General features: G+C 38.8%; 2 protein-coding genes across 2 annotated transcripts; both read left to right on the plus strand.

The window, feature by feature from the left end:
* The first annotated feature begins 1,326 nt into the window (after positions 1 to 1,326).
* On the plus strand, positions 1,327 to 3,254 carry LOC141692845 (uncharacterized). The gene has a single exon (XM_074497794.1). It carries the CDS (start codon positions 1,682 to 1,684, stop codon positions 3,158 to 3,160), a length of 1,479 nt encoding a protein of 492 aa, XP_074353895.1. The 5' UTR covers positions 1,327 to 1,681; the 3' UTR covers positions 3,161 to 3,254.
* A 435-nt stretch (positions 3,255 to 3,689) lies between these two features.
* On the plus strand, positions 3,690 to 5,138 carry LOC141688989 (putative aspartic proteinase GIP2). The gene has a single exon (XM_074493147.1). The coding sequence runs from the start codon at positions 3,745 to 3,747 to the stop codon at positions 5,050 to 5,052; it is 1,308 nt and encodes a 435-aa protein (XP_074349248.1). The 5' UTR covers positions 3,690 to 3,744; the 3' UTR covers positions 5,053 to 5,138.
* The last annotated feature ends 13,734 nt before the right edge of the window (positions 5,139 to 18,872 follow it).

The raw sequence follows: 18,872 nt of genomic DNA on the forward strand, positions 1-18,872 counted from the left end.
TTACATTAAGTGAAAAACATATATACATAAATTTATATTTATTATGTTGTCTTAGTGTTTTAAATATATTTTTCCAATATATGTGAAAAAATATATTCACCTAAAAAAATTTCGTTAAAACAGTAATATTGTGTTAGTGTTCAACTGAAAAGTTACGTAAACATGTCTCTTTATATTATTTAATATATTTTAAAATATTTAAATTTATTTAGGACGCGTAACTCGGGAAAAATCCCTAGTTTATCTAATTATTCTTGGATTCATCAAATCTGATAACATAAGCAAATGTAAACTTACAATTTCTACCTGAACTAGCTTATAATTCGTACGTTTTTTTTTAATTTTATTTAAATATTTTACATTGTTATATATAATATAATACTATAATCATATTTTTTACAATTATATTACTAATCCTTTTTCATCATACTCTTTTTTAATTTATTATAATTTTTTTTGAATTGAACTTAAAAATATTATTTTACAAATTATTTAAATTATTTAAATTATTCTTTATCAATAATTGTATTAGGAGGTCTTATTACGAGTGTAAACATAACGCAATTATATCTGATTTATAATACAGTTATTATACAAATATAACTACTATGACCAAAATTCTAAATAAGAACTCGTTAAAAAATATAATTTGAAAAACACGGAATATACGTCGTATTTAATGTAGAGAATTTCGTTGTGTTGTGCCATTGGTGGTAAAGTGAGACAACTATTTTAGAGGGGTGATTTAGAAGCCTTTCCCTGTGTAACCTTATTTTCTGTTCACTTTCCCAAACTAACCTACTTTGTTCAATTCTTCCCAAAATGACCTACTTTTTTCAACTCTTCCCAAACTAACCTACTTTTTATATTTTCTAACTTCTAGTTATAATTATAAATTATACATTATTATTAAATTATATATATGCTGAATTAATTTTTTAATATAACATTTTCAATAATAAATAAAATTAAAATACAATAATTCATTAATACTTGGTTAAATATAATGCATATTTTAATTTTTTTTCTATTTTGTTTTACATATTTCTTGTTTGAGCAATTAAAAAAAACTTGTTTGGACAACCACACTACATTATTGATATCAGATATGATCAAATATGAAATCTGGACAACCAATAGAAATGAAGATATTGAGATAATGTTTTATCTTTAAAATTTAAAAAAATATCTAAAAGTTGTGGTTGATATCAATGTAATCTTGACAACCAATCAAAACATAAAACAAAATTACTCTTATCCTATCTCTAAAATGCCTATATATACAAACCAATCTACAACAAATAAATCATAGAAAAACAAAGCAAATTAATTTGCAGATGGATAATGAGAGTTTTCTAGATATGATGGAAAGAGCAAATGCAGTATTCAATTTAAGTGAAACTGATCATTTAATCTCTCCACACGAGTCTGAAAGTGATGAAACTGATGGTGAAGATGGAGAGAATCCCAATTCAGATTCAGCAAGTTCTGATGGTGAAGAAGGAGACAATCCAAGCGCAGCAGTCGGAATACATGTACCTACCGCCCCATGGTTTACAACAGAGGCTTTTACTAATAATTCAGTTTCACTTGGTATGTTTAATATGTAGGAATATATTTTTGATAATTTATTACGTGTGATTAGGTCTTGGAGAGTCCATCAATAAAAGTACATAATATTATGACTCAAATGACAACTATCTACAAGTATCATGTGAGTTATAAAAAGGCGTGGCTAGGAAAACAGAAAGCAATCTCAGATGTTTATGGTGATTGGACGACTTCGTACTCCAAACTTCCAAAATTTTTAAGTGCATTGATGTACTATAATCCAGGAACTATTGCTTCAATTGAAGCTGAAGCTGATGCTACAACAGTCAATACATCTGTTTGTAAACGTGTGTGGTGGACATTCAAACCGATGATAGAGGGGTGGCAACATGCTCGACCAGTTATCAGTATTGATGGTACATTTTTAAAAGGAAGGTATAATGGGGTTTTATTAATTGCAATGGGGTTCGATTCTAATAACCAACAATATCCACTCGCATTCGGTTTAGTCGATAAAGAAACAACCTCCAACTGGTCTTGGTTCTTGTATCATCTTCGAAGATATGTATGCCGGGAAAGAATGGGTGTTTGCATCATTTCGGATCGTCATGCCGGAATCCTTGAAGCAATGAGAAAGGAAAGAAATGGTTTCACAGGTGATATGGGTATCCATCGTTTTTGTCTTTTACATATTCGTAGTAATTTTTCTTCAGCTCATCCAGGTGCACATTTGAAGTTGTTATGTTGGTTGGCTGGAAATACATCTCAAGTGAGGAAATTTGAAAGAGCAATGAAAAAAATCAAAGACCTTAGTTCGAGTGCTGAAGAATGGCTACGAGACATTCCACTAGAGATGTGGACTATGTCTCATGATGGAGGATATCGATATGGTCAAACAACAACAAATATGGTTGAAACATATAATGGTCAATTACGATCCGCTCGTCATCTCCCAGTCACTTCAATGGTTGAGTACATATATTATCGGAGTGTCAAACTTGTTGCTGAAAGACGAACTCAAACACTTAACGATCTTCAAAATGGTCATGTATATTGCAAGAATTCGAGAGAGCTCTTTCAAAAGATTGAAGAAAAGGCATCGGCACATAAGATTATTCCATACAATCAAGAAAGAGGGGTATTTGAGGTGACTACTGCAAGATACAAAACAGATAAGGGATTTTGGAAAGGTGGCAACAAGCATCATATAGATCTCTCTAAAGGATACTGTTCTTGTGGAAAATGGCACAGGTATCACTCTCCTTGTTCTCATATAGTTGCTGCTTGTATGAAATGTAACCTAGACTGGAAGCAATACATTGAACCATATCATACTCTACCAAAATTATATGAGATGTGGCAATATGAATTTTCCCCAATACCGCATCAATCATATTGGACATTTCCAATAGCAAATAATTGGGAGGGGTATGGAAAGCTCGTACCTAATGAGGATTGGAGGAAGAAAAAGAAGAAAAAGCACAGCAAAGGTCAAAGTCAAAGAATTCGCACAGAAATGGATAACTCGCAGACCGGTAAAATTTGTGGAAAATGTGGACAGCAAGGTCACACGAGACGCAGTGCACGTTGTCCTCAAAAAGATCTTTAATGTAATATTTTTAATTTAATTTTAAGTTGTTAGTTTATTAAGTTGTAATGTTTTCGGTTTAAATAAAAATGTTCTGTCTATGTGTTTTAGTTTATTAAGTTGTTTAATTCAGCATATATATAATTTAATAATAATGTATAATTTATAATTATAACTAAAAGTTAGAAAATATAAAAAGTAGGTTAGTTTGGGAAGAGTTGAAAAAAGCAGGTCATTTTGGGAAGAATTGAACAAAGTAGGTTAGTTTGGGAAAGTGAACAGAAAACAAGGTTACACAGGGAAAGGCTTCGGTGATTTAGGACATCAACTTGGGACACCGGAGTCGGGACATGTAACCTGGCCATGCTATCTTGGTGCGGTCAAAGGTCAAAGATATATGAAACAAATATCCTGGTGGATTTTTGTATGAGTTGGCATCAAAACAAAAGCAACCTTATTTGACTTTGCACCTCTCACACAATTTTGATTTTGAATCCCCACGCAACCCCAATTAACAAAATCTTTAAACCGACAGCACAGCATGTTTGAGCTCAACAAGTCCTTGAAATAACTTATAAATAGAGTTAAGCACCTGCACAAACTCAATGCAATTTCATCCAACAATGGCTCATTCATTTCAAACCACCTTACTTTCATTTCTCTTCCTTTTCTCCATCACTCAAGCTCAGCCCTCTTTTCGTCCGAAGGCCCTAGTCGTTCCAGTAATAAAAGATGCCTCCACACTCCAATACGTGACCACAGTTAACCAGAGAACCCCTCTAGTGTCCACAAACCTTGTCATTCATCTTGGTGGCCGGTTCTTGTGGGTTGATTGTGATAAAAATTATGTTTCGTCCACATTCCGTCCTGCTCGATGTCGAACTTCTCAATGCTCCTTGGCAGGGTCCACTTCCTGTGGCGATTGCTTTGATGGACCCCGACCGGGGTGCAACAATAATACTTGCGGGGTTTCTATTCTAAACCCAGTGATTAACACTGCCACCGGCGGTGAGGTTTCTGAAGATGTTGTTTCGGTCCAGTCGACTGATGGATCGAGTGCAGGTCGAGTTGTTACTGTTCCACGTTTCATCTTTTCTTGTATATTAACAAGTTCTATGCTACAAAATCTAGCTAGTGGTGTCACAGGCATGGCTGGATTAGGCAGGTCTAGAATTGCACTTCCTTCGCAATTTGCTTCTGCTTTTAGCTTCAACAGGAAATTTGCCATGTGTTTGTCAGGATCGACATCTTCGAATGGTGTCATAATCTTTGGAAATGATCCATATAGGTTCCTTCCAAATATCATCGTTTCTGATCAAACACTTACGTACACACCCCTACTAGTAAATCCAGTAGATGATCCTTTGGTAGAGTACTTTATCGGAGTAAAATCGATCAAAATTAATTCGAACATCGTCGCCTTAAACACTTCACTTTTGTCTATAAATAGTAAAGGAAAGGGTGGAACAAAAATTAGCACACTCAATCCATACACTGTCTTAGAAACTTCCATCCACAAGGCGGTCACGGAGGCTTTTATCAAAGAATCCGCAGCAAGAAACATAACACGAGTTGCATCAGTGGCACCATTCGGGGCATGTTTTAGCTCAAACAACGTTGGTAGTACGCGAGTAGGGCCAGCAGTGCCTTACATTGAGCTGGTTCTGCAAAGCGAAAGCGTGGTCTGGACAATAACAGGATCGAATTCGATGGTTTATGTTAACGACAATGTGTTATGTCTCGAAGTCGTAGACGGAGGATCGAATCCTAGAACTTCCATAGTTATCGGGGGGCATCAGTTGGAGGACAATCTGCTCCAATTTGATCTGGCAACTTCAAGATTAGGCTTTAGTAGTAGTCTGTTGGGGAGACAAACTAGATGTGCCAACTTTAATTTCACATCTACTGCGTAAACGCATTTTACGGATCATCTAGCTGCACCTGTTAAGTGTATAAGTTTCGAGATTAAGATTGAAATATAATCTGCGTTTGGATATAAGATATATGTGTGCGTGTTGAATAATCGAATTGCAAGCTTGCATGGAAGTAATAATTTCTGTTAAACTGAGTTTTCCGGCCCTTGCGTTGGCTGCAGGGGCGGACAGGATTATAAATAGGGTATCTGTCACGAGACTCCCCGAAGGCATGCCTATAGGCATGATTTTTGCCAAAAGGCATGCCCAAATGACATGCCATTTATCAATTAAATATAATAAAATTTAATAAATTATTATTATACTAATATACAGTAATTTTGAATATAAAATTAAAGTTAGTTGACAGTAACAACCAAATACCATCATAATACTCATTTAAATTAATAACTTTTTAGATACTAACTTTTAACCCGTGCGATGCACGGTTTTTTAAAATTTATTTATTTTATTTTTTTAAATTTTTTAAATTTATTTTAGAATTTTTTAATGTAGATATATTATTACTCTTGATGTTTGTATTTATATTGTTATTATTTTTTATAGTTTGTTGCAATATTATTTCAACAAATATGCAGATATTGAAAAATATACAAATTTTGAATTTAATTACTTTTTTGTCATGTATAATATATCGATATTACAGTTATATCATTGCATCATATTACAGTTATATCATTACATCATATTTTAGTATTCGGGGATTAGTAGAACAATCCTTTTTATTTATGATTGATTAAACCTCTAATCATATTCTATTTAGAATCGTATTCGGAAATTATATCGTATTCTCGTGTTTGAATTGTATTAGAACAATGTGATTATTTTCTATTCGGCTAGGATGTTATCTTTATGATCCAACGATTGAGATTATTTTGGCGGTACAGGACCATAACTACCAAATATTTTGATAAGATTCCTCTTAAGGATATAATAAGGATATAATTAAAATATATGTAAATATTTTAAAATTATATTTGTTATTTCTGGATATTTCTAATATTAAAATAACTATTAAAAAATAAAAAAAAATAGTAAAAAGGCATGCCGAATCATGAAAAGGCATGTCGCGCTAATTGACGTCATGGCATGCTCGTGCCGCTGTGACATGCACCCTAATTATAAACCTATAGGGGTTGGAGCCAATTTTGTTTTTGCGATTAAACAAAATTATATGTAAATAAACTAGCATATATATATGTAAAATAAAAATCATAAAGTTCAATCATACTATTAATCTGAAATCCAAAATATGCAAAAAGTAAGTAATAAAGATACTAGTTTAGGAATGACAGATAAAAGAAAATTTATTCACATCATTTGAATTGTGCTCGATAATTTTTTAAAGCATAAAATTTATCTCTCACTTTATCTCGATTAATTTCTTAGGCATACTGTTATGGATTAAAAACTAATATATATAATTGCTGTATTTATTACTAAGGAACGTGAGCTTCGAGGCTCGATTTGACTGCTCTTGTGTTTCGTGACTCAATTTGCCTTAACAAGATGCCTACGTACCTTGCTGATTGCCGAGGATCAAGTCAAAAAATGTAGTTCTGATCTGTGGGGTGAGGCCCCTTATATAGATGCGGGAGTCCTTGGATTGGACTTGGTATAGGAGACTTGGTGGTCAAGCCTCGGAATTAGGATAGACTTAGGAGTCCTAGGAAGTAGGAAGCTGATCCCTTATCCTATGAGGTTCCTTGGAGGCCAATCTACAAGGATTTACATCCCCACTAGGACTTATCTTAATAGCTGTTTTTCTCTCTTATTAATTAATTTCCTTATTAATTAATTACGAAATTAATTAATAATCAGGGTTTTGGGCCTTCTTTGTTCTATTAGGCCTGATCTGGTCCATCAGGCCTGATCAATGTGGTAACCTTTCTGATCTGAATATCTTACATCTTCTTATTGGGCCTAGCAGCCCACACCTTGTACAATCAATGTAATATTTAATTATACAATCAGGATTTATTTATCCCTATCATTTGCCCCCTAACTTTTGGGAAACATTGATTAGGTTTCGCAGAAGTTAAGTCTATTCATTCCCTTACAGGGTTTCGTTTTTGCGTAAAGTGTGGAGCGACCTACACGTTTACAACGATTTTTCCTTTATTCCTTTTATTCATGAATTATCTTAATTTCCAGGAATTTTTCCCTTAATTCTGGGATTTTTCCCTAATTTTCTGGATTTTTTCCTTAATTTCTGGGATTTATCCTTAATTTTCGGGATTTTCCCCTTATTTCTGAAAACACCAACATTTTTCAGAAAATATTTTAAGGAATTTCCTTATTTTTCTGTAATTTTCCTCAATTTTCTGGCTTAAAATCGATTATGATGTATTCGATCAGGATCCTGATCGAACTAGCTCAGAAAGTAACACTCTGATCGATTGAATCTTCGACCAGGATCTATGCAGAATCGATCAAGATTCCTGATCGATTTCGGTCAGGAATCTGATCGAACCAGCCCTCAAAGTAACACTCTAGTCGATGGTATGTTCGACCAGGATCCATGCAGAATCGATCAGGATTCTGATCGAACTAGCCTTCAAAGTGACACTCTAGTCGATTGAATCTTCGACCAGGATCTGTGCAAAATCGATCAGGATTCCTGATCGATTTTGATCAGGATTCTGATCGAACTAAATGAACTTCTACCCTCCTGATCGAATAAAATATCGATCAGGATTTTCTCTTTTGTCGATCAGGACTCTGATCGAACTGAGTGGATTTCTACCCTTTTGATCGAATGAAATATCGATCAGGATATTCTCTTTTGTCGATCAGGACTCTGATCGAACTAAGTGGATTTCTACCCTTTTGGTCGAATGAAATATCGATCAGGATTTTCTCTTTTGTCGATCAGGACTCTGATCGAACTAAGTGGATTTCTACCCTTTTGATCGAATGAAATATCGATCAGGATTTTCTCTTTTGTCGATCAGGACTCTGATCGAATCATTTTAAGATTCTGGTGGATTTTCGACCCTTCATTTTCCATTGGAGCTTCTAGATTATTCCTGACACTTCTTGTAAATGGGCTTTTTAAGTTGGGCCTGGCTACATGGGCCTAAAATGCCTCGTATTCTGAGCTTTTCGCTTATATAAGTGAAGTGTGAAGTGAGAATCCTCACTTCACTCCTCATTTCTCAAACTTCCTCTCAAAATTCTCTCTAGAGTTCTCTCTTTAAGAAGGCGATTTTCGGCGACTTCAGCCACCGCAACTCCACCTTTCTCAAGTTTTTTTCTGGGTTTCAAGCATCCAACCGAAGTATATCAATGGCGGATCGTGACTTGGCTCGTTTGGGGAAGATGAATGTTTCTAAGAGAGGTACAAACATTTAAATTCAATCTCCGTATACTTCCTTAATTGATATGATTAACTCTAGAGGTGATGAATATCCCTCTCTATCTGAGTTAGATTCGTATAACTATGGTAACACCTTTCATGAGTTAGATGGTAGAATCGAGTCCATGAACACCATGTATAGACTTCCACCCTACCTTAGGATTACTCCAGCCGCCCCTGGGGATAGGACATGTAACTGGGAGGGGGATACCCTGTTTATTTATCGAGGAGCCCTGACCGCGTGTCTTAGGTTCCCATTCCATGAATTTATTCCTCGTTTACTTGCTGATGTACAAATCAACCCTTGTCTACTCTCTCCTAACGCCTGGAGGAACATTATCTGTTTTATGGTCCTTTATCTTAGAAACAATTTTCCTCTTTCCGTAGCTATCTTTAGGAAAGTTTTCCAATTCTATAATAGCTCCATGAATCAACCGGGCTGGGTTTTAATTCGCCAACGGCCCAAAATCCCCCATATCTTTGATAGTAATTCTATAGTTGAGAACAACCCCAAATGGAGGGATGAGTTTGTTAGGCTGACCTGGGCTGGGGGTGATTGGGCCACACTCTTCCGTAGGCCCTTTTGCAAAGTGTCAGATGGGAGTCCAGGTAGCATCAGGTTAACTGATGAGGAGGAGGTGGCCTATCAAGCCTTAATTTCAGATGATGGGAAAACAAACACCTGGACCCTTTTAGAGGAGTTTTCCTTGAAGAAAGTTGGTCTCTCTCAGGCCAGTGATAAGGGTAAATTTATAACTGCGTAGCTATTTTTCCTTCCCTTTAATTGTAACTTTTTTATCTTCTGCAATTTAATATTCCTTCTATTTTTTCTTTCAGCTTGTGAGGCTATTAATAACGTCAACAGACCCAAGGAAGGGGAATCTGGCCGCCAGAAGAGGGCCAAGCTAAACAGGGACCCGAGGAGCAAGCCTGATGCTCCTGCTTTCCTTAAGCCCTATGTCCCGGTGGTCGAGTTGGGGGACGATGTGGATCCTCCACTTAAGGTACATTTCTTCAGGCCTAACTGGGGCTTTAGGAGGAGCGATACGGTGGTTGGATCCACCAAACATGCTAAGGATTAGTCGTACCATTCCATCACTCCCTATGATTTCACTGACATTGTTACGGGGAGTGATATTGAGACTATTGAGCTTCTGGGTTCTCAGGCCCAAGCTGCGGTAACTTTCTACTTTCTTTTTTCTTTGAATTCCAACTTTCTCGTATTTCAATGAACTTGTGTTAACTCATATTTCTTTGTAGAGTAACACCTATTTCCAGGAGGCCCTCCATCAGGCTAGGTCCTGGAAGGGTAACTCTGACGAGTTTGAGAAGGAGATGAAGAAATGGGAGGAGAGAGCCAAGGTCCTGGAGAAGAAGCTGGACACGAAGAAAGAGGAGCTGGCTAAGGCTCATTCCGAGCTGGTGAAACTTAGGAGCGATAAGGAAAAGCTCATCGATGACTACATGGATTCTGACAAGTTTAAGAATCTCATGGAGATTCATGATGAGGGTCTTTATTCCCTACAGTTTACTCAGGGATGGGATGCGGCCGTAAAGGCGGTTTCTGAGAGGCATCCGGGCTTAGCCGACCCTAAGGACTTTATAAGTCCTGAGCAGGCTGAGACGGAGGACATCATAGATGCCCTCTTCAACTCCCCTCATCCAGATGATCGCATCTTGGATCCTAACACTGCTTCTCCTGTGAAGGATGCCGAGGGTGCTGATAAGGAGCAAGGGAATGAAGGCTCCCGCATGGAGGAGTAGTTTTTTATTTTGTATTTTTATCCTTAACTTATGTTTGAACTTCGTTTGTATCAGAACTTATTACCCTTCGGGGTTATTTCATATGCTGCTTTTCTTATTCGCATTTTTCTCCTTTATCTTTCCAATACTTAATATGCATTTAACCTTGAACTAATTGAACCTTTGAATTGTGCAACGTGCACTCTTATGAAAGAATCCTTGAAGTCTTCCTTTTTTCAATGATCAAAGCATGATTTTTTGTTAAAACCACACAAGGTATTATCACAACTTAAACATCCATAGGTTGAAATAATTTCAAACTTATTAATATGAAGTCTAGTTTTCTAAAACTTTACATAGTATGGGTTTGACCCTTATCAATAATGACTCGATAATGTAAATTCTACTGGAATATAAAATCCTACGCAAGCAAAGCTTCAAGGTGCTTTTCAACCTACTCGTCATCCTGACAAGTGAGAATCGTATTCAGTTGCCCTACATACTGTAAACCTTCAGGTTTTGTGCGTGCCATGTTCTTGGGACTTCAAAACCATTCATTGTCTCCAGCTTGTAGGTTCCTCTACCTTGAACACTCTTGACTTTGTATGGCCCTTCCCAATTCGGGGAAAGCTTCCCTTTCTGTCCTACACCAGAAGCTTCTATCTTCCTCAAGACTAGGTCACCTTGTTTGAAAAACCTTTCTTTAACCCTTAGGTTGTAGTAGAATGAAGCCTTTTTCTGATATTCTACTATCTTTGCATGTGCCTCATCTCGCACTTCATCAATTAAGTCCAGAGCCAACCTTTGTCCTTCCTCATTTTCCTCAGCATTGAAAGCTTGAATCCTTGGAGAGGAATGTGATATCTTCACGGGAACAACTGCTTCTGCCCCATATGCCAACATGAAGGGAGTTGCTTCAGTCGTGACTCTACAGGTAGTCCTATAGGCCCATTATATTGGAAGTATCTCATCCACCCAATTATTTCTTGATTTCTCGATCCTCTTCTTTAGTCCATCCAGGATTATTCAATTTTCTACCTCCGCTTGCCCATTAGCTTGCGGGTGAGCCACAGAGGTGAACCGTAACTCAATTTCATTTTCTTCACAGTACTTCTTGAATTCTTCGTTATTTAATTGTGTTCCGTTGTCGGTGACTAGGATACGGGGAATTCCATACCGGCACATAATATTTTCCCACAGGAATTGTGCAACCTGCTTAGTTGTGATCTTGGCCAAGGGTTTGGCTTCAATCCACTTGGTGAAATAATCAATGGCTACAATCAGAAACTTCCTTTGGGCCGTGGCCATGAGGAAAGGCCCCAGAATGTCCATTCCCCACATAGCAAAGAGAATGGGCGAGTTGATAGAGGTCAGCATCTCGGGGGGTTGTCTAACAACAGGTGCATGCTTCTGACAACGATCACACTTTTTCACTTATTCTTTGGCATCAGCCATCATTTCTGGCCAATAGAAGCCTAAACAAGTTATCTTATGAGCCAAGGCCCTGCCCCCCAAGTGTTGCCCACAAATACCTTCATGCACTTCTTCAAGAGCCAAGCGTGCCTCATCGGGCCTGAGACACCTTAAGTAAGGAACCACGAAAGATCTTTTATACAGAATCCCATCTATCAAAGAGTACCTTAGTGCCTGAACAGCTAACTTCCGTGCTTCAGTCGCATCGTTTGGCAACCAACCGGTTTGAATGTGGGCCTTAATGGGATCTATCCATGACATCCCCAGGCCTATAGGAGCTACAAGCTTAACATCTATGCTTCGTGTCTTCAAAACACGGAAGTACACACTTTCTGAACTTTCTTCTATCTTGGACGAATCAAACTTCGATAATGCATCTGCCTTAGCATTTTCCTCCCTTGGAATGTGCTCAACATGGCATTCATCGAATTGGGTCATCACAGCCCTTACTAGACGGACATACTTAGCCATCGTATCATCCATTGCCTCAAATTCTCCCTTTACCTGGGATATGATCAGCTTCGAGTCTCCACGGACCTTTAAGTTTTTGACTCTAAGCGTTCCAGGTAGGCCGAGACCAGCTATCAGAGCTTCATATTCTGCCTCATTGTTTGTGGTTGGGAAGTCTAGCTTTATGGCATACTCAATTAAGAACCCATCAGGGCTTTGTAAAACCAATCCTACTCCACTGGAGTTTGTTTTTGATGCTCCATCAAAATAGAGAACCCAATATTCTTTCTTCTTATCATCCTTCTCTTTGTTCCCATTATCGACTTCCTTGTCTTGAGGTATGGTATCTTCCTGCCCCCCGACTTCCTGGTTGGCTATGGTACATTCCACCACGAAGTCAGCTAATGCCTGGGCTTTTATCGCTGTCCGTGGCTTGTACTTAATGTCGAATTCTCCCAGCTCTATTGCCCACTTAATCAATCTCCCACTTGTCTTGGGACTGTGAATGATATTTCTCAGGGGCTGATTTGTTAGTACCTCAATCTGATGAGCCTGAAAGTAAGGACGCAGCTTTCTCGAAGCCATTACCAAGGCTAGAGCAAATTTCTCAATAGTTGAATAATTCAACTCAGCACCATGCAGAATTTTGCTGACATAGTATACGGGTTTCTGGATTTTCAATTCCTCCTTAACCAACACAGCGCTCAAAGCACTTTCTGAAATGGCTAAGTACAAGAATAAAACTTCATTCAAAGCTGGCTTGGCCAACAACGGGGCCTGGGCCATATACTTCTTTAACTCTTCGAATGCCTTCTGGTTTTCCTCATTCCATACAAAGTCCTTAATGTTCTTTAGTGACTTGAAGAATGACAAGCACTTGTCTCCTGACTTGGAGATGAATCGTCCTAGCGCAGCAACCCTTCCTGTGAGCTTTTGAACATCCTTGACGGTTTTTGGTGGTTCCATATCCAGGATTGCCTTTATTTTATCGGGGTTAGCCTCTATCCCTCTCTTGGAGACCATCAATCCCAAAAATTTTCCAGATCCTACTCCGAAAGCACATTTTGTAGGAATTTTACATCATCTTGTGGTACCTCAGGACCTCAAAAACTTCCCTCAAATGGGTTATATGATCAGTCTTTACTAGACTCTTGACTAACATGTCATCAACATAGACTTTCATAGTCTTGCCAATATGATCCTTAAAGATTTTATTTACCAACCTTTGATAGGTGGCTCCTGCATTCTTGAGACCAAATGCCATAACAAGATAATAATAAACACCAAAGTCAGTGATGAATGATACCTTTGGAATGTCATTCTTGTGCATCTTAATCTGATTGTATTCGCTAAATCCATCCATGAAGCTCAGCATCTCATGCCCAGCAGTGGCATCAATCAAAGTATCAATTCTTGGCAACGGAAAATAGTCTTTAGGGCACGCATCATTCAGATCAGTGAAGTCTACATACATCCTCCATTTTCCATTGGCCTTCTTCACCATTACAGGGTTTGCTAACCATTCTGGAAATTGAATCTCCTCAATGAACCCAGCCTCTAAGAGCTTTTCTACTTCTTGTTTTATAGCCTCTTGTCTTTCCGGGGCAAAGTTTCTTTTCTTTTGTTTCACTATCTTCCGGCTTGGGTCCACGTTTAACTTGTGAGTAATCAGCTCCGGGTCTATGCCTGGCATATCAGCTGCTAACCACGCAAATACGTCACTATTTTCTTGCAAAAATCTCACCAACTTCCCTCTAAGGGGCTCCTCTAATGTGGCTCCAATGAATGTCATCCTCTCAGGATTCTCGGGGTCTAAAGGAATCAAAACCAAGTCTTCTGCTGGCTTTCCTCTCTTCTCATCATTTTCTCAGACATCCATATCTTCAATAGGAAGAACCTGCCCCCCAACTCAATCTGCCCTCAAAGAGGCCACAAAACAGCTTCTAGCCATTTTTTGATCTCCTCTCTCTTCTCCAATCCCATTCCGAGTGGGAAACTTCATGACTGAATGGTAGGAAGAAGGGACTGCCTTGAAGGCATGTATCCCTGTTCTTCCCATGATAGCATTATAGGTTGAACTAGCTTTTACCACCACAAAGTCCAACATCTGCGTCGCTTGCCTTGGTTCCGTACCTATGGTGGTTGGCAACTTGATTATCCCTTCCACAGGACATTCTACTCCTGCAAATCCATATATCGGCATGTCGGTTGGTGTCAACTGGGAGTCGTTATACCCCATCCTTAGAAAGGCGTCATGGAGCAAGATATCCACTGAAGCACCATTATCCACAAGGACCCTCTTGACCGGGCTATTTTCTATTACCGATGTTATGACCAGCGGGTCGTCATGAGGAAACTTCACACCCTCTAGGTCAGAATCATCAAAAGCCAATATTACTTCTGTCCTGGCTCTCTTCGGGGCATCTCCAACAATATGCATAACCTCTCTAGTATATGCTTTTCTGGAGTTTTTGGATAATCCAACAGCAGTTGGACCCCCAAAGATCGTGTTTATCACAGGCCCTCGAGGTCGCGACCCTCCATAAATTGTGTTTATAACTGGTCCTCTAGGCTGGGGGTTTCGCCCCTGATCGTCCTGGTCCCTCCTACGATCTTCAAAGTTCTTCCTTCCATTATTATTCATGTCCCCTCCTTTTCCAGTGTATTTTTTCAATCTTCCTTTTCGAATGAGGAACTCAATTTCATCTTTCAGCTGCCTACACTCATCGGTGTCGTGACCAACATATTTGTGAAATCTGCAATACTTGCTCTTGTCTAGCTTTGCAGGATCAGCCTTCAGGGGCTTAGGCCAACGAATATCTCGATCTTTCTCGATTTCCATCAAGATCTGGCTTCTAGGAGCATTCAGCTTAGCATATTCTGTGAACTTTTGCCCAGGTCCTCCCTTCTTGGGGGTTGAATCAGGGTTTTGCTCGGTTCTAGGATACTTGTCCTTAGCGATATACTCCAGATCAGTCTTCCGCTTCTTGCCTACCTCGGGCTCATTACTCACTACGGTCTTTCTAATGCTTTCTTCGACTTTGATATACTTCCCTGCCCTCTCCTGGAGCTGCAACATGCTTTCAGGGGGGCGTTTGGCCAAGGACATCTTAAAGAACTCATCCCTAATTCCTTGTTGCAGTGCTATCATGGCTACCTTATCATCAAGGTCTGGGACTTTTAAAGCCTCCTTTGTGAAATGATTCAGGTAATCTCTCAAGGATTCCTTTGTTCCCTGCACAATGCTCATAAGAGATGTGGAACTTTTCTCATGAACTCTCCCACTGATGAATTGCTTAATAAAATCCTGACTTAACTCTCTGAACGACCCAATAGAGTTTGGGGGCAAGCGACTATACCACCTTTGAGTCATACCCGACAGGGTTTGAGGGAAGGCCCGACACTTTATAGCATCATTCACGGGCTGCAATAGCAGTGCATTAGAGAATGTTCTAACATGATTAGCGGGATCTCCCGTGCCATCATAAGATTTGATAGTTGGCATCTGAACTTCCTTGAGATATGGGTATTCATTATTCCTTCAGTGAAGGGTGGAGTAGGATCATCAGGATCTCCAATGGGAAGAAGATTGCTTGGATCAGCCCTTGGGACAACAGCCCTTCTTTGCATCGGACCGTCCAGGTCTATGATGGGAGGAGGATTTCTCCCTCTAGGAGGTGCTTGGGGTCTGGTGGCCTGGTGCGCCTCCAAGTCGCGCCTCAGCCTTTGAATCTCAGCCTCATGAGCCCTGATCCTTTCCTGCACTTCTTGGGGATTCGCCCCTTGGGTGCTTTGAGGGCGTTGGCTTCCATCAGCCATCGGCTCTTTGCCAGCACGCCTCCTTCTTGGGGCTACTTCATCATCCGAAGATTCAGAGTCTCTCTCAGTGTAAGGACCAGAAAATTCCCGATCCTCGGGGATAGGAGCCAAACCTCATATGTAGGGGGGCGATTGCCCTCGTGCTTCACTTCGCCCAGCATGTCTGCTTCCTTCAACCTCGGGGTAAAGGGGCATCCCATAAGGGGGGTTAGTAGTAACAACAGTTGAATATTCATACCCGACGGGTCGAGAATTCACAGGTACATGTACTTGTTGAACTTGAGGATTCGTACCTTGAATAGCCGGGGGAATCGTCCCTTGTGGTTGAGTTGCCCCTATCTGGGCTTCCCCTTGAGCAAATGCATAAGTTGAGTGAGGGGGTATCTCCACGGTTGATGAAATCACCTGGGTTATTCCTGACGGTGTTTTTTCCTCCAGAGCTCTAATTGTTCTCTGTGTTCTTGCCATGGTTGTTGTTGTGCTTTCCCACAGACGATGCCAAATGTTATGGATTAAAAACTAATATATATAATTGCTGTATTTATTACTAAGGAACGTGAGCTTCGAGGCTCGATTTGACTGCTCTTGTGTTTCGTGACTCAATTTTCCTTAACAAGATGCCTACGTACCTTGCTGATTGCCAAGGATCAAGTCAAAAAACGTAGTTCTGATCTGTGGGGTGAGGCCCCTTATATAGATGTGGGAGTCCTTGAATTGGACTTGTTATAGGAGACTTGGTGGTCAAGCCTCTGAATTAGGATAGACTTAGGAGTCCTAGGAAGTAGGAAGCTGATCCCTTATCCTATGAGGTTCCTTGGAGGCCAATCTACAAGGATTTACATCCCCACTAGGACTTATCTTAATAGATGTTTTTCTCCCTTATTAATTAATTACGAAATTAATTAATAATCAGGGTTTTGGGCCTTCTTTGTTTCATCAGGCCTGATCTGGTCCATCAGGCCTGATCAATGTGGTAACCTTTCTGGTCTGAATATCATACAACTTCTTATTGGGCCTAACAGTCCACACCTTGTACAATCAATGTAATATTTAATTATACAATCAGGATTTATTTATCCCTATCACATACTCCCTCTCAATGTTAATAAGTTTTTATTTCGAAGATCAGTTTCTCAAAAACTCTCCCCTGTTATAGGAAGAGAATAATCAAAAAACTCTCCCCTGTTATAGGAGGAGAATAAGACAACATCTTTTTTTCCCGACCTTGATTCCTGTCATGAAAATAATATTATTTATTAAAATAAATTCACAATATCTTTAACTTTCAAAGAGCATGTAGAAACTAAAATATATAATTTAGATTTTATATAGCACCACTAACTAAAATATTTTTTTTCAAACTTCTATCACTCATTTCAAATACCCGCACTCTATCTAAATTTTTTAAAAAAATGTACTAAATTAAAAAAATTAAACTATTTAATTTAATTTTTTAATTATATATAACATATTGACAATCCCTGCTTGTAATTAATTACTTACATTAAATTTATATCTTATAACGACAATCTGTTTGTACGTATTACTTCCTCTAAATTTAATTTAGGCGGAGACTTGGATGATTAAATTGGAGAATGTGATCATCCATATTTTGCTGGTTAGGATTTAAAAGCTCAATTTCTACTGATTCTATATTATAATTTGAACCATAAACTATTTAAGTTGGGATTTGCATGCAGATACACACTCTCCCTCCCTCTAGTCAGGTGGCTAGCAAACTCACCCAACTCAAACTCGTTTTGAATATTTTGAGCGTGCTAGACTTTAATTTTTTTTTGACAAAATGCAGTTTTTTATTAATTCATAAACTCATTTCAGATACAATTCTTAACATTGATCAGAATAGACGTCCAATCAAAGTTACGATCAGGATACATATGAGACACTAAAACAAGTTCATATACCGCCATATTCGCAGATCGCTTAATAAAATACAACTTGATGTTGTTAACCTCTCTAATGATCTCCCTGCAATCCTCAATTATCTTCCCCAGGTGTGATCGCATAGGAACTGCACTTCTGATCAGTTGGATTGCCACCAGAAAATCAGTTTCCACCGTGACTATGTGTTAGTGCATTTCTTTTGCCCAACTCAAAGCTTCCTTAATAGCAAGATCTTCTGCCAACACTGGTTGCATGACCTCAGGTCTGGTGCTCGACTTAGCTGAAATAAGATATCCCTCATGATTTCTGGCAATGATTCCCATCCCCGAGAACCCTTTCTCTACAAAAATTGTCGCGTCCGTTGTAATCTTTACTTCGTTTAGATGTGGCTTTGCCCAGATTATGGAACCATCCCCTGTTGTTGGTGGAGACATAGGCGCAACAGACAAACGATTCTGAGCCGCTTTCCACTGTGAAAAATATTCCCAAGCTTTTGCAACAATGCGCATAGGTTGCCATATTTTCTTATTCCAAACTAAATCATTCCTCGACCTCCAGATTGACCAGCATAAGGTGACCACCTTAGCTTTGATGTTGTCCAATTTTCTTGTTAAATTCCTTTCTAACCAAGTCTGAAACTCCTCATTGTCTCCTCTATGAATACCAGGATCAAAAATCTTCCAACATGTAGTTGCTAACCTACATTTCACCAGAGCATGAAATATAGATTCACTGTCATTTTTGCAGACCGGACATATATTATTAACTGGCACATGCTTGGTCTGTAGTTGCACCATAGTAGGTAAGCTTTGGGTGATAGCTCTCCAAACCATATGTAATACCCCTGGAGGGGCTGTGATAGTCCACAGGTTCTTGCAGAGGTTAACATTCCCACCGACATTCCATACTTCATTTTGGTTTTGTAGTAATCTATAAGCTGACTTGACTGAGTAATTTCCTGAATTTTCCAACTTCCAGTTGAGCACGTCCTCCTCCAAATCTTGCTCAATCGTTATGTTGAGTATATGTTGTTGATCTTTGTCATTAAAAA

The sequence above is a fragment of the Apium graveolens genome, chromosome 10 (genome assembly GCF_009905375.1).
Source record: "Apium graveolens cultivar Ventura chromosome 10, ASM990537v1, whole genome shotgun sequence".
NCBI classification, from domain to species: Eukaryota; Viridiplantae; Streptophyta; class Magnoliopsida; order Apiales; family Apiaceae; genus Apium; species Apium graveolens.

Coding starts and splice junctions, on each gene's coding strand:
- LOC141692845 (XM_074497794.1), top strand. CDS start 1,682: ATGACTCAAATGACAACTATCTACAAGTATCATGTGAGTTATAAAAAG.
- LOC141688989 (XM_074493147.1), top strand. CDS start 3,745: ATGCAATTTCATCCAACAATGGCTCATTCATTTCAAACCACCTTACTT.